The sequence below is a fragment of the Myxine glutinosa genome, chromosome 5, assembly GCF_964187855.1.
Source record: "Myxine glutinosa chromosome 5, kmMyxGlut1.1, whole genome shotgun sequence".
Classification (NCBI taxonomy): Eukaryota; Metazoa; Chordata; class Myxini; order Myxiniformes; family Myxinidae; genus Myxine; species Myxine glutinosa.
Window position 1 is genome coordinate 24,131,999 of NC_136265.1, and position 15,970 is coordinate 24,147,968.

General features: G+C 46.5%; 1 protein-coding gene across 1 annotated transcript in view; it reads left to right on the forward strand.

Moving 5' to 3' along the window:
- Positions 1–15,970, forward strand: part of LOC137427842 (uncharacterized) — a 38,065-nt gene that overhangs the window by 15,196 nt on the left and 6,899 nt on the right. Inside the window, exons 3-4 of the mRNA XM_068117608.2 lie at positions 7,499–7,606; positions 11,652–11,800. Of these exons, the coding sequence (XP_067973709.2) occupies positions 7,499–7,606; positions 11,652–11,800 (257 nt within the window). The remainder of the gene's footprint in view (positions 1–7,498; positions 7,607–11,651; positions 11,801–15,970) is intronic.

Sequence of the window (15,970 nt, forward strand, 5' to 3'; positions counted from 1 at the left end):
CTCCCCCGATTCATCTCCCGGTGCCCTCGCACAATTTCTGGGCTGTGGCGTGTACCTCTCCCAGCGGGTCTACCCACCTGCACACCCCCACCACTGCAGTTGCCTCCGAGCTTACCTGCTCCTTACCCTAACCTAACTACCTGGGGAAGGCCCTCTGGCGCTCTCCCCACTCGGTGCCCTCTCTGGCACTGGGCTACCCGGGTCCGTCCTCCGGATCCTCGGGCCCCACTGACACTAACGGCTACCAGAGCCCACCTGCGGCCTCACCTGGCCGACATCCTCACAGTGGTGGAGTGCCCAACCAACTACACACACTAACAGGCTACACGCCCAGCCATTTCCACAACACTAATGCACCCATCCACAATACCGTTCTGCAACCGCACCACAAATGCCAATATCCAACCACAATTTACCTATACCCTCTACCTAACACTTACACTACCCGCCCCGGGTACTCGTGAAAGGGGTCCACTCTTCCCCCATCTACACCTTCGCACCATGCACACCACTCCGTACCACTTACTCCAACTCTCTCCACACACCTGTACCTGCACACCTGTGCTCTCACACCTGGTGCCACCTGCACCCTTCTCTCCCCAAGCGCGTTCGCGCTGATCCACACACTCACTACTCATACACTGCTCCACACACCTGTCCAGTTGCACACCTGTGCAATCACACCTGTTCAATTCTCACACAGCATCATCTCATCTAACTACTCCCCTCTGAAACTTGCGCTTCCCAGTCGTCCCTTTAAACTATTGCGCTCCCTCGTCATTATAATCCACACTAAACTACCTGCGTCCCCACTACAGGTATCAGTCACTAACTAACCTTAACGTCACCTAATGTCATCTTCGCTAGATCCCTACCAATATAACCTAACCCACCCGGGCTAGTTTTCACTGCCATACACCCCATAAGCTATAGCTCCTTTGCCCCCCATGGGAAGGGTGGCAGGGATGCCCCCCTTACCCACCGGGCCCATCGCTCACTACCAATTTTGCACATCAAATTTCAACAAATCAAAAATTTGGCCAATCCTACTCATCATCTGCCAATCATTACTGCCAATCCTTTGCCAATCATCAAATTTTGTTTTTCTCTAATTTTGGGGCCAAAACACTAACCTCATCACCCAGTCTACTCACTAATGCCTCTCGGTGCGCCAATTCCTGTCCAAAGCCCGGCTTCGTAAAGCCAAGCCATGACTGCGGGTTGTGTGGTGCCAGCGGCTGGATACGTCCCGCATTCGGTGCAGGGAAGGAGGTTTACCCGGGCCGAGATCCCACGCACCATCTCGGCGTGGAGCCATCCAATGTCCCGATCTCGACCTGCCGGCACCTCTTAACAAAACGTGGTCGCCATGACGACCCTTCCTATCCAGCTGCCCGCTCCGCCTAGTGGAGCACGGACGCGGCCGTTCAAAGCGAGGCCCGGCACGCACCGAGGGCCCGCTTCGGCTAAAAGTCGACCTAACCTCTAACCTGGTTACCGTCGATGCTTCACCTGGATTCTTACACCCCACAGCTCGTTCCTTGCTCACACATCCAGCCGTCTCCATGCTCCTCGTCGTACCTTTCCTTACACACCCAGGTACTCTCATTCCACTCACAGACTTGGTCACACACCTGACCACCGAACACCTTGGCACACATTCGTCGCTCGCACACCTCACCAACACACCCCTTCGCGCCCCTTCCTCGGTCACCTCCTCTGTGACAATCACAGGTGTGCTCTCATTCGCACACCCAACCACGTGCCTCACTACCAATTCCAGCGTGCATTCCCACTCACGCTCTACCATTCCAGGTGTGCTTCCTTTCTCACCTGTCACCACCAACTCACGCTCCGTGTCACTCGTACTACTCTCACCACCACTCTTGACAACGCACTCACCCTTACTCTTGACAGCGCACTCTTTCCCCATGCACCTGTCCGTTACACACCTTTCTCGCGCACACTCTCCCGTTACACCCTCTGTAACACTCACCACAGGTGTGCATTCTTCCTTACTTTTGACAGCGCACTCTTTCCCCATGCACCTGTCCGTCACACACCTTTCTCGCGCACACTCTTGCGCACACTCTCCCGTCACACACTTCACCAACGGCCTCTCACGAACACCCGGGTCCATCTCGACCCCCAAGCTTCTTAAATCCCCTGGCGCATCATACGCACGACCATATTGGTCACCACTTACACCAGGTCCTCTTCCTCTTCGCTTCTCCTCCATCACCTGCGAATCCCTCATCCGGTTAATGAGCACATCATCACGATCCAAATACAGACTTTGGACCAATTCTTTTACCTCCTCTTTTATCTCTTTGTTATCCTCTCTCCGTCGCTTCTTAATTTCGCTCACCCCTTCTTCCACTTCTTCTAATTTCTGCTTCACCTCTTTTATTCCCCGGTACGTCTCCTCAAGCTCGTCCTCCAAGGCTACCTTGACCGTTTCCATGTGCGTCCTCACCTGCCGGTCCTTCGTCTCCATTACCTCTATCACCTCGTCCAACCTCGTTGTCAGTCCCTCACGTACCATCTGACATTCCCTCTTCGTCGCTACCAAGTCATTTTTTAGGTCATTTTGTGTCGCTTTTAACCCTCCTATTACCGCTGTGTTCTTCTTTACCTGGTCCGTTAGTTCTTTTTGTCCCTCTGTCAGTTGTTCTACTTCCTGCGTCAGGTCCTCTATGCCCCCTTGTAACTTTACAGTCCCCTTTCTCACCTCCTTCTCCATGTGCTCCTTACAGTGCCTCACCTCCTCGCGCACTCCTCCGACCTCCTCACTCACTCCTCTTCTGATCTCCTCTCCCATCACTTGCATCTCCTGCCCAGCTGCCACCCTCATCTGCTCCATTTCCTCCCTGTGAGCATCCAGTTTGGTTTCTACCCCCATTCTGACCCCCTCTATCTGCTGCCCCATTTGTTTAACTTCCCTTTCCGCTTGGTCCCTCATGTCCCTCAATTTGCCTTCCATTCTGTTTTCTAACCCCTCTAACCCATTTTTCACCCCCTCTAACTGATTCTCCTGGGCAGCCATTCTGTTTTCCACCCCCGTTAACCCATTCTTTACCTCTTTTATCCCGTTGTCTAACCCCTCACCGGTACCCCTCGCTTCGTCCCTCATTACCCCCATTTGGTTTCCCATTACCCCCAATTGGCCCTCCAATCGCTCACTCTGAGCATCCATCCGGTTCCCCATTACCCCCATCATTCTGCTTTCCATTTCTTCGCTATTCTTGTCCATAAGGGCCTTCATTTGTAGAAAAAAAAGGTTCAAATCCACCAGGGGCGCTGCCACGGTCACGGGCGCGGTCGCCGTGACCAGCGAGGCGCCATTTTATGCGTCTGCTACCCTCGCTGCTTCGCTCTCCTCACGTCCCTCAATTTGGTCCTGGACCGACCCTGCCTCACTCTCCTCTACCGGACCCCAGCTGTCTTGATCCGCCATAGCGCGACTTTCAAAATTCGGGTTTTTATTTTCGTAAAACACAATCAAATTTCGCCGTTATAATTTCGAGCGCGTAAAACGCGCTCCGGATCGAATTCTACCTCCCAACACCAATTGTTACCCTAGTGGTACAATTGGTGTTCCAAAATTTGGGCCTAATAAATTTAGTCCCAGGTCCGAATCCGACACTCCTGACACCAATTGTTACAGACGCGGTTGTGGATGTTGGTTTACCGAGCGGTTTGGTATGACCGCGTCTGCACGTTTACCCGATTATACTCGAACGTTTGCCGAGTCACGCTACGCTAGATCAATGAAGGAAAGGACACAACGGCTGGGTTAAAATGACACGACACCAAGGGTTCAGTTCTCAAGACCTCCGGAGGAGGTTATAATATTGCGGAAGGTCAGATTACAGGGATGAGAGGTACAACATAGGAAGGTAGGCACTTAGTTACGGTCTTATAATAGCCCCGACAGACGACAGATAAACAGGACAAAACTGACTCACACGGGGATTGATGGCAAGGAAAGGCGGGTTGGTCGATGGCTCAAGGTGCACTCTTGGCTCAGGGACAGAATTTACCCGGTCCGGTCCAATAGATGCGGGGAGGTATTCAGCGCTCGGAGGTGGCTACTTCTCTCTCCAAGCTGGGGGCGCATCTGACTTCACATCCGGTAAGTCGCTGCGTATCTCCGGCGGGGAGTGACACGCCCTCGGCTCGTTAGCTCCGCCCCAGATGGAATCGGCCCGTTGCTTCTCATTGGGTGCGGGGGGTTACCGGCTCCGCCCTTGACGAGGGGCCGACAGGCAGCCCCTTCGTGGTAACCCCGTCGGCGCACATGGGTAATGGCGGCTAACCGAGCCGGAGTGAGGACGCACACTCCCCGCGCGCGCCGTTGTTGTAGTTGTTGTTGTAGTTGTTGTTTGGGGAAGAAGATGGGAGGAGGTATGGGAAGGTCCTAAACTCACTACTGGTGCCATACGATCACATTCTGGTGCAACGAAGAGTCAGAATTAATGGAAACGAGTCCTTAACTGACATAGACTAAGAATAACTAGCAAGATGTCCGAAAGTTGTCTACGTGAGATGCGGTGGACCTGGGCACGACATTTAATGGGGGAAAAAGGGGAAGGTCGGTTCTACAGAGTGTTATTTACAGGCAATGGGACTAGGGAATGGGGGATTGGGGATAGTTGGGGAGTATTGGGGAAATAGGGGAATATTTACAAGCGGATATGGAGGCCAAATGCCATATCCGCAACAATATTTTCGGGTTGTGCGTGCGCCCGTCCGTCCGTGATAGGTTTTCGTTACCGCGATAACTTAAGAACGGCTCAAGAGATCTGTATGTATAATGAAGCAAAGATGAACTGATTATATTATGGGGTCAAGAGGTACTACCCGTATAAAACTTCCCATCCCAATACTTGTGGTGAAAGGATATATTATGTATGTCGCACCAAATTAAAGCAGAACTGGATGTAGATCCGGAACTTTGCTGCTTTTTGTTAGCTCTTTGTTTCTTTCTCAGACGAGTTCCGTTTAAACCAGTTATTTTTGTAAGGAAGTCCCTTGTTGACAAAGGAAGCTGTATCAAACATCGCGGATTATTTACCTTTCTGCGAGAGGGTGTTACTGCATTGGGTGTAATGATATTGCTTTAACAGCGGTTTGTCACATCGGCAAGTTGACCTTGTCATTCATTAATCGATGACTTGATCCAAAAATGTACACCTCACACTTTCAAACACAGGCTGAAGGAAATGCCCACATTTTACCAGAGAGAGTGAGTCTTTCATTCAATAAGCTGTCAAATACATGTCTGTGCTAGATTAGGTGCAACCTGTTTCTCAGAAAGCAAAATACCATGTCCCTATGTATGATTTATTTCGATATTTTTACACAATTGAGACTTTTGGGAGGGCGTCACAACAAATGGAGGAAGGTCAACAGACTGACAGGCAAAGACTCGGCAGACTTGCTATTTGCTATGAGACGTGTTCGATATTGCCATCATGTATTTCGCCAATGGGTAAATGTATCGTTAAGTGGGTAGAATGTCCTAGTAAAATCATTTTATGCAGGTTGTGTTGTAAAGAACAACGGTTGTACGCAACCCCATGAGACGTGCTCTGTGTGTCATACTGTCACGTCGACGGATTCATTAATGCTTCCTTGCCTTGCCGCGCCAAAGCGATATGCTTTGCAAATTGCCGAATTAAATGAAACGATATTCAAATGAAAAACCCAAGTTCTTCGCCTTGACGGGATCTGTATCCCGCCGGTTTCTTCTGTATCCTGCCCAAGGACTTACCAATCGGCGAAACGGTTCGCGTGCGCGAGAAGGCAGCAATTAGGTTGCATGTGTCTTGAGAAATAAAGGTTTATTTAAAATATAGGATGACACAAATGGAGAATCCTGAGATGAAAGATTGACTGAAACTAATGAATAAATAAATAAATAAATACAGATATAATTACCGAAGAAGCTACGAGTACAGAATCTCTTATTCTCTAACGATGGGAGGTGGGGTGGGGAGGGAGGCAGCAAAGTTTTAAACGATACGGGGATGGAAGCAAGCTCTTCCAGGAAGAGCATGGAATCAGACAGGAACGCCATGGGTCAGTCCTCCGATGACACCACCAAAGATGTTCTCGCCACACCTCGACACCAGACACAGGGATCACGACTGCCCAGACTTCTCTCGGCTCCAAGCTCCAACTCCAACTGACTTCTGTCCCAATGCCCACAGATGTGGCTCCTTTTATTATCATGTCCATAATGCCTGAGCCCCCCTCTCCCAGTCCGGCTGTGCAAAACATGCAGGGAGCCATTGATGCGGTAGTGACATCAAAAGGAGTGGCTGGCCTTATGGCGCCCTTCAAACTATCACTGACCACACGGGGGGGGGGGGGGGGGGGGGGGGTTAAAGCCACACACTGCATATGGAGGAAATGTTGAGTTGGATCTTGGAGATGGCGTGAAGCTGGAAGGTGTGAAAACATTTTGCTACCGAGGAGACATGTTGAATGGAGAAGATGGATCAGACTCGGCAACGGTTGCTAGAGTGAGATGTGCATGGACGAGGAGGGGAGTGTCGTTGAAGCTGAAGGGAAAGGTGTATGCTGCATGTGTGAGAAGTGTTAAGATTTATGGGAGCGAGACATGGGTAATGAACGTCGAGCAGCAACGAAGGCTGGAAAGGGTGGAAATGCGAATGGTTCGATGGATGTGCGGAGTATCGTTGAGAGAGAGGACGACAAATGATGAATTGTGAAAGATGATGGGAATAGAGCCTGTGATGGATGCTGTGAAGAGAAACAGGTTGAGATGGCTTGGTCATGTGTTGAGGAAGGATGAAAGTGACTGGTTGAGAAGAATGATGGAAATGAATGTGGAAGGAAGTAGAGGATGGGGAAGACGGAGAAAGCCTTGGCTGAAGGTGGTGGAAGAAGAAATGCGGGCAAGGGGGTTAACAAGGAGAGATGCAGAAATAGGGCAAAATGGAGAAGATTGTCATGGGGACCGCAAGGCTAACCCCCGCTCTAGCAGGGAAAATGGCCTTAAAATGCCTGTTGTTGTTGTTGTTGTACACGGGACACAGACACAGCTATCACCATCCTGTTCCCACCTTTCCCCTTACCTTGACTGGTACCTGGCCTTGTTTACAGGGAGGACACATATGCATTACACTTTCCTGTCGAATAACCCCTTTCAACTATACCACCTATCACAGCATATGTAAGAACAGGCAAACTTCACTCTCATGGGTCCCTGATTGCAGAAAATGTTCTAACCTACACGAACACATGGTCTATGCTGACTTAACAATATACCTAATTCTTACCGTCCTCCAACATAACAATATATCGGACAGTGTGTAATCCACTATAGTCATGCCCAATATATTCACACCGCATCTGGAGTTTAGTTCAGTGCAGTTCCCAAGTAAAAAATAATTGGATTTAAATGCTGAATGTGACCAATATTCAAACATCAGGATCCTGTTAGTGGCTAACATTGGATTTTGTGCAGGTGAACTCAGTCCAGTTGAAGCCGGACATCTCCATGGTAATGCTCTTCAGACTTCAAAAGACATCCCCGTGAAGGAAGAGCTAAGTGAAGATTCTCTCTCTGTCGATGGTGAGTACATTGAGTCTTGTGTCCCAGAATGGTTCTTTGTGATGTTTTCCTGCATCTTGTTCCATTATTTATGCCAGCAGAGTATCCACCTTATGGGTGCTCTTGTTCCAAGTGTGCAACACATTATTTTGACGCATCCCTTCATTTGGGTAGTGTATAGGCAACAGACCGTTGCCTTGATCGCTCCCAAATAAAAATAAGCCAGGAAAATTATGAAGGAAAATGAACGAAAATTATGTGTACTGCTTATGTACATATATAATACATCCTAATTATATACCTCGGATAATTCCAATTGCACACCCCCTCCCCTCCCCCCTTTCCACCAAGGGACGAAAATGTCAAGATGGGCAGAAGTTTTTTTTTGTTTGTTTGTTTTTCAAAACTTGAGGGAGGCAAATTAAACTTGCACAGGCACAACTTCAGGGTGCCCTCATTAATCCTTGGAAGTTTCAGCTTCCTCTGTCAATTCCTCCGAGGGGTCGACGAAACCTACAACACACACAATAGACTGTCCCTCCATTATACATGCAGGGTGTGTGATAAGTATCAGGGCACGGTTTTAGTTGCTTATGCAAGATTTTTTTTATACCGTGTATGTATCCTGTTTTCTTCTTTTTTTACATAATACAAATAATACATTAAACCAAGATGGCAGACACCAGTCCATTTACAGGTAGCAGTGACGTGGTACCACGTGATGAGACACCAAACAGGCCGATGAAACAGGTGCAAGAAGACTTTGTGGAGCGTCTTGGAAAGCCAGCACCGTCAAAATCAAATCTTCCTCTTTGGGGGGGGAAATAGGAATTTCTGACTGGAAGTGTACTTGATAGCAAGCGCAGCAGACGACCAAAAATTTGTGATTTGGGAATTCAAAACATTAAAACTTCCATTCTCTGATCTCCGAAAAAATAATTATGGAAACGTTCTGCAGAGTTCTTTGTTTCATATTAATTGTTACGTCGCACAATGAAAGAAGACCCTCACGTGGAACTATATACACACCAACTGTCATTTGTGAATTGTCAGATGCAGATCATGAAAACAGGTTGACAGTTTGTGACAGACTGCTGCAGCACTTCGATACATTTCCTAAAAGGTCAAAGGTTATGTTTGGTGATGAGTCTGCTGTTTACCTCAGTTCTTCTCCACGCAATGTTTACTTTCCGAGTGATGCTAATCCACATTACGTTGAAGTGCAAGACCAACCACCACAAGTTATGGTTTGGGCGGCGTTATCTGCCCACCACCTCATTGGTCCTTACTTTTTTGATACGTCGATCAAGCAGCAGTCATATCTACATATGTTGGAGAATTACCTCACACCTGAACTTGAATGACGTGGACTAGACCATGAGATTTATTTCCAGCAGGATGGGGGCACCTGCGCATCATGCATGTGTGGTATGAAATTACCTCGATCAAATTTCTCCCAACCGCTGGATTGGCAGGTCTTCGCCAACACTTCTGTGCACACCGCGCAGTCCTGACCTGACCCCCTTTGACAATGCTCTGTGGTGGTACGTCAAAGCTAAGGTGGTAGAACATCGCATTGCATCTGTTGATGAACTGAAACAATGCATTCCGAAAGCATTTGGCACCATAACACATGGTATTTTGCCTCGGTTTTCACACCACACATGGAGAAAAATTATCTGGTGCCATGACAACGGCGAATGTCATACAGATGCACTCTGTCTAAGGAGGTACAGTCGGATCCCAACATTCGCGGAGGATATGTTCCTGGAAAATGCCACGAATGTCGCATCCGCAAATGTGGGGGCATTGTTTGAATGGGGGAAGAATTTTTTTAAACTACATGATCTAGGCTCATGGAAGAGCTAGGGCACAATATAACAAAGGGAGTAGCAGGAGAAAGGGGAAAACGCCAATAGCAGGGCGAGGGAGAAAATAGACAAACAAGGGATGTAGGTAAAGATGGTGGACAAGATGGATACATAAGCAAATCATTTGGGGGGGTGGGTGGTGGTTTAACAGATGTAGAAAGATCATGATTTTGGATGGGCAAGACTTGAGATGTTGGTGAACAGCTGTCTTGAAGACCTGGAAGGAAGAATGAGATTCAAGAGGGTATGGCAGGTAGTTCCACAGGTGGGAATAAAGAGGGATAAACGAGTGGACTTGAGCGGTGGTTCTGGATTTAGGCAGTTTCACTAGGAGGGAGTTGCTGCTGGACCGCATCTGTGTCCTACAGATACCTGAGAGGAGGTTAACTTTTCCCCAGGTGTGTGTCCCTTTCAACTCCTAATGTATACGTTATCCCCTTTGTGGTTGGTACATTGTGCAGCAAATTTCCCAAAATCTCATTGACATCCTTTAATTAATTATCCTTCACTGGTGATGTTACTAAAGACATCCTAAGGGAAGAAATTTCTTCCATTATTTTGTTTTCCACACTTCGCCACAAAAAATCCGAACAAGTGATTGTTGTTTATGACACCATGGGGGCACAGATGAGGTGCAAACCTCTGACGGAGATACAACAACAACAACATGCATTTTAAAGGCCATTTTCCCTGCTAGAGCGGGGGTTAGCCTTGCGGTCCCCATGACAATCTTCTCCATTTTGCCCTATTTTCTGCATCTCTCCTTGTTTATGATGGAGATCTCTCTCTAGATCTCTGACGAGATCTAGATCTCTGACGATCTAGATCTCTGACGGAGATAAATGATGAATAATTGCTTGTAAATTTTAATATGACCTGATCACATAACGCTGTGTTGTGGTGAATGTTTACACATGGGGGTCCAACGTGGAAGTAACACTCTCAACACCGGGTATGTCCACCTCCGACCCTGCAAGCAGGAGTATTAGTGTGCATAAAAATGATTACTGGACCATGTTTTTGAAGTGTAGTCAACGCATGTTGCGGTAAGATCTCATTGATGCATCGATCTGAAATCAGATTTCCATGGATACAAATCACGTTGGTGCGAAAGGTTTCAGCAATACCATACCACATCATGACACTTCCACGTCCAACATTTGCACCTTCCTGGACACACACATACTGAAGCGTATCGCTCATTGCGTCTTATGTAGACACGGAACCTGGATTAGTCGCTGAACACGACACTTTTCCATTGCCTCCATGTCCAACACTTGCCCATTGCCTTGGATGTGCCATGGTGCAAGTCTTGGATGCTGAACAGGATGACAAGCACAGATAACCATCACCGACTCACCTCAACACTGTGTTGACCATTATCCTGTGAGATCCAGGGAGTGCGTTTGGAGTACTCTGTGCAGTTTGAAACCGATTGCACAGATCGGTCGTGCAAATGTATCGGTCCTGTGCAAGATTCGTTATTCTGGGATCTGGGATTCCCACTTCTTGGCACATCTCTTGTTGATCCATTGCCTTGATAACCTCCGAATAACATTTGAATTCGTCCTGCCCGCACATGCGCAGAGAAGATTGAGATAATATTTTTACGATGTCTGCAGGCCTGACAATCGAACAAAATTGAAAATCATTCCAAACAGGAAACTTCCTGTTTGCAAGGAAGTCATAATGGACACATACAACAGGCACGGATAACTAATGTAACATGTTAGGGTGGTGTAATAGATGTTAGATAGGGTGGTGTAATAGATGCTGCGTCAACGTTTTACCGCAGTAAATTCCCGAATTAATTATATGACTTTTATACTCTTTATTTCATTTTAATTGAATTATCGACATGAACGCTGCAGAACACAAATCACCTTCTCTTATGGCTTCCAAGAACCTTACATTTTGCAGTACTTGGACATGTTAAATTGGGTGGTGTATAGGACTGCTTAAAAGCGCTAAACGTTCGTAAATTATTATTTTTTACGATGTTTCAATTTATTATTTTATTTAAATTGAAGTGTATATTTGAACACTAACGCAGGGTATCGTGTTCTATGAACTGTCGTGTTCCCTTATTTTTGAGATCTACACCATTTTGGTGATGCTACTTTTATTTCCCTCTTTTTTTGGTGAACACCATTTTGGTGAACACATGCTGACTTTTTTCTGTGAACGATCTTTAGAGAAATCAACCACTATCTTCAGGATGTTTTCCTGTACCAAGAATGTCCGTACCTTCAAAGAGAGATCTTCGCAGCAGCACCATAAGAGATCTTCGCAGCAACACGGTGCTAAGTCCAAGGATTATCAACAGAAATTTATTCGTCACCAGGTAGGTACATGTGACACACGATGGCACCGAAAGCAAATAAATTAGGTAGTTTCCCCTCAGGTACACATGATTAGCCACACTGTGACAAGTCTGTACACGTGTAGTATGTGCTATAATGCATTTGGGTAAATCTGGCAGGTACGTTTGTGCATTTGTACAGGAGAGAAGCCATTGAGATGCAGTTTATGTAACATATCTCATCAGAATAAGTCAACCTACCTTTACGAGTTTCAGTGGCTTAAAGGTTAGACTGTCCGATCTGAGTTTGTGAGGTCAGCTATTCGAACCACGGCCAAGTTATACCAAAAACCTCAAAAATTGTATGTGCTCCTTCTTTGCTCTACGCTCGGCCTTTGGGGAGGATGGAACACGGACAAACAGTCATAGGATTTGGCAACCATTGTGCTTGATGGTTCTAACAGCCGCTTCCTGTGTTTAACTTCCTTGTTTTTTGTTTTTTTACCCCCATAAGTACAGGGTGGACCATAAAAAGGGCAACATTTTATCATGCTGAGATTTTCTTAGTAATAGGGTTGTGAATCAATTTCACATTGCCTGTGATACTTTTTTTTTTTTTACAGGTATTAAAAATAATGGGGCAATTTAACTTTCCAAAATTTAGCTTTCCATTACACTTCATGAAAATGATCACAGAAGATGGTACAAAACTTGTGACCGCTTTTCTGAAGTACTGAAAATGAGGAACTGAGTGTTGATGACATCATTTTCTCTGACAAGTGCCACATTTACATTCAAGGGATTGATGAATAAACTTGATTGCAGATTTTGAGGATTGGAAAAGCCACAAGGCCGTGGTGTGGATTCGTCTGGTGTGGATTGAGTTTGTCATGAATTACGGTCCCTTTTCTTTTGAAGACCTCAAAAGTGAAACGGCAGTAACTGTGGGAGATCATTATCTTCACATGCTGAAGATTTACTGATGGAACAGCACGAGAAATAATGAAAATCTGAGGTTTCAACAAGATGGAGCCACATCCCACACCTCCAATGAATGTCTCGCTCGGCTGAAGGAAAACATTTCCGAATCGCCTTAGCACAGAACTGAATTCCCATGCTATCCCTCCCCCCAAAGATCCCCTGACTTGTCACCGCTCTGGATTGTTTTAGTGCATGGGGACTCGTCAAAGGGAGAGTGTTTCAGTTGAAACCGACCACAATTGCTGATTTGGAAGATGTCGTTATTCAGATTACGTATCTCGGTAGTTGCCGCAAGACAACCTTCAGAAAGTGATGCGTAACCTGTTGTTGTGTATACGACCATGTATAGAACAGAGGGGAGATCATATTGAGCACGTGGTTTAAGTATTGAAAGTTGAGGATTGTACGAATATTTCACCTAAAAAAGTCTATCATATCAATCACTGGTGTCGAATTAGGACTTCTCTTTTATTTAATTTACCTTTTTGTGGCCCACCCTGTATTTTGGGTACACTATGAGTTTGTGCATCCATCCCATGGGTCTGTCCGGAGCCTCTACTCAAAAGTGAATGGACGCATTTCTTTCCCATGCATGCAATAATATGTATGCATGAGGCACTTCAAACAATTCTTGGATCGAAGCCAAAAGTCATGAGACAATTTAATTTTTGACTTTTGGGGGCAATTAAAAATTATTACGGGAGAATAGTGCAGGATTGTATAGGCTTCCAGTAAGCATTATTTATTTATTTATTTATATATATACAGTCACGTGAAAAAGTAAGTATACCCCATGTAAAGTTTTGACTTTTTCAACATACAGCTATTTGATCTTCATTTCAACAATATTGATAGACTAGCCGAAACCCGTGGAACATCCACGGAAGGGAGGATGTGGTGTATGGATAGAGTGTACCATTATGGATGGCATAGGGGATTTGCTTGTCCGAGTAAGAGTTAGGAAGAAAGATGAGAATGAAGAGTGCATATATGAACAACGATCGCCGACACCGGCACAAATGCATGCTCTGGATTGTCCACTCAGTGGACGGCTTGCTTTCGCCTTCGCCTGTCCAATCAGTGGACGGCTTGCTTCGCCTTCGCCCAGCAGACGCCAATACGATGGCGTCATAAGATGGCGTCGTATCGGCAGTTAATCGGATGCTTTTGGGCCCCAACGTCGGCTAATTCAGATTTTTCGAGTATGGCTGTACGTGATAAACAAAGAGCGCAGTTCGTAGATCGTAAATCCATTAGTGCCATAGGCATCGGGTCACTGGGTGCGGCGTAAAAGGGATAACAAAGTCGAGTCCTTACGCTATTATTATATAGATAAAGGTGATATAATATAACAAATATCATGAAACATTTACATTTTGTAGTCCATTTAAATATACATAAATGCAAATTTTGCATGTGGAAAAAGTAAGTACACCCCAACATTTAAAAAAACTTCAAATACCTAAAATTAGAATCAGGTGCACCAGCTCAGGTGCAAATGATTAGAATATCGTTAGAGAGGGCTCTTGGAGGAACCTGTCTTATTTAAACCTCAGACATTTCGTTTGGTTTGCTCTCTTTTTTTTTTTCTTCTTTTTTTTGTATACAAGATCGAGGCTCGTGAAAGAGCGAACATTAATCACACAGAAAGACAAACCGACACATAAAACATATAACATCGGGAGCGGTAGACAAGATGGGGAGAGAGGGGGAAGGACACAAACACAACATTTGAGAGCAGGGACCGAGAGACATGGAGACATCGAGAGATCTGTGAGAGGGAGAGGGCTTTGGGAGCGGGGCATGGGAAGGGGGGGGGGGGGGGTGGGAGAGGTATAAAACATATGGACACTGCCAGGACTTCCAGGAAAGAAGTTGGAATTTCAAACAAGGTGGATCTGGGGTGAATTAGCGGGGGTAGAAAAGATCAAGGTTTTGGATGGGGGAAGACAAGAGATGCTGGTGAACAGCTGTTTTAAAGACCTGGAGGGAGGAGTAGGATTGAAGGGAGTGAGGGAGTTTGTTCCAGAGGCGGGAGAAAAGAGGAATGAAAGAGTGAAGGTGAGCAGAGAGCCGAGATTTCGGCAGTTTAACCATCAGAGGGTTGCTGGCAGATCTTGTGCGACCTGTAGGAATATTTGGGGGACAGAGCACAGAGAGAGCTGGGGTGCAAGGCCGGAGAGGAGTCGGTAGAAGACAGAAAGACCACCTTACCTGCCTGCGGTGAGTGAGTGAAAGGCCCTCGGAGATAGCATCATCGCGGGAGATTCCAATGATTCTGAAAGCTTTGGTTTCAACAGCGTGAAGCCGAGCTAGGTGTCTTTGTTGTTGAAGTATGCGGCGTCACCATGCCTAGATCAAAAGAGCTCTCTGAGGCCTTCAGAAAGAAGGTTGTAGATGCCTACGAGTCTGGGAAGGGATTTAAAAAGATCTCCAAACAATTTGAAATGAATCATTTGACTGTCCGGAAGATCATCTACAAGTGGAGAAGATTCCAAACAACTGCCAACTTGTTCAGGCCAGGCCGCCTCAGCAAGTTCAGCCCGAGAGCAGACCACAAGATGCTGAAAGAAGTCTCTAAGAACCCCAGAATGTCATCACGTGACCTACAGGTAGCTCTTGCCACTGTTGATGTCAAAGTGCACGAGTCTACCATGAGAAAGAGGCTGCACAAATTTGATCTACATGGGAGGTGTGCCAGGAGGAAACCTTTGCTGTCCAGAAAGAACATCAGGGCAAGACTAAAGTTTGCCAATGAACACCTAGGCAAAGACCAGCACTTCTGGAACAATGTGCTCTGGACAGATGAGTCAAAGGTAGAGCTATTTGGCCACAGTACCAGAAGACATGTTTGGCGAAAACCAAAGACAGCATTTGACCTCAAGAACCTGATACCAACTGTAAAGCATGGTGGTGGAAATATTATGGTTTGGGGCAGCTTTGCTGCATCAGGGCCTGGGCAGCTCACCATCAAAGAATCCACTATGAATTCTTCATTGTACCAGAGGGTGCTTGAGGATAATGTGAGGCCATCTGTCGGAAAGTTGAAGCTCAACCGTAGGTGGACCTTGCAACATGACAATGACCCTAAACATACCAGTAAATCCACCAAGGAATGGCTGAAAAGAAAGAAATGGAGGGTTCTGGAATGGCCAAGACAAAGCCGGATCTAAATCCCATCGAGATGTTGTGGGGGGATTTGAAACGAGCTGTGCATGCAAGAAACCCCTC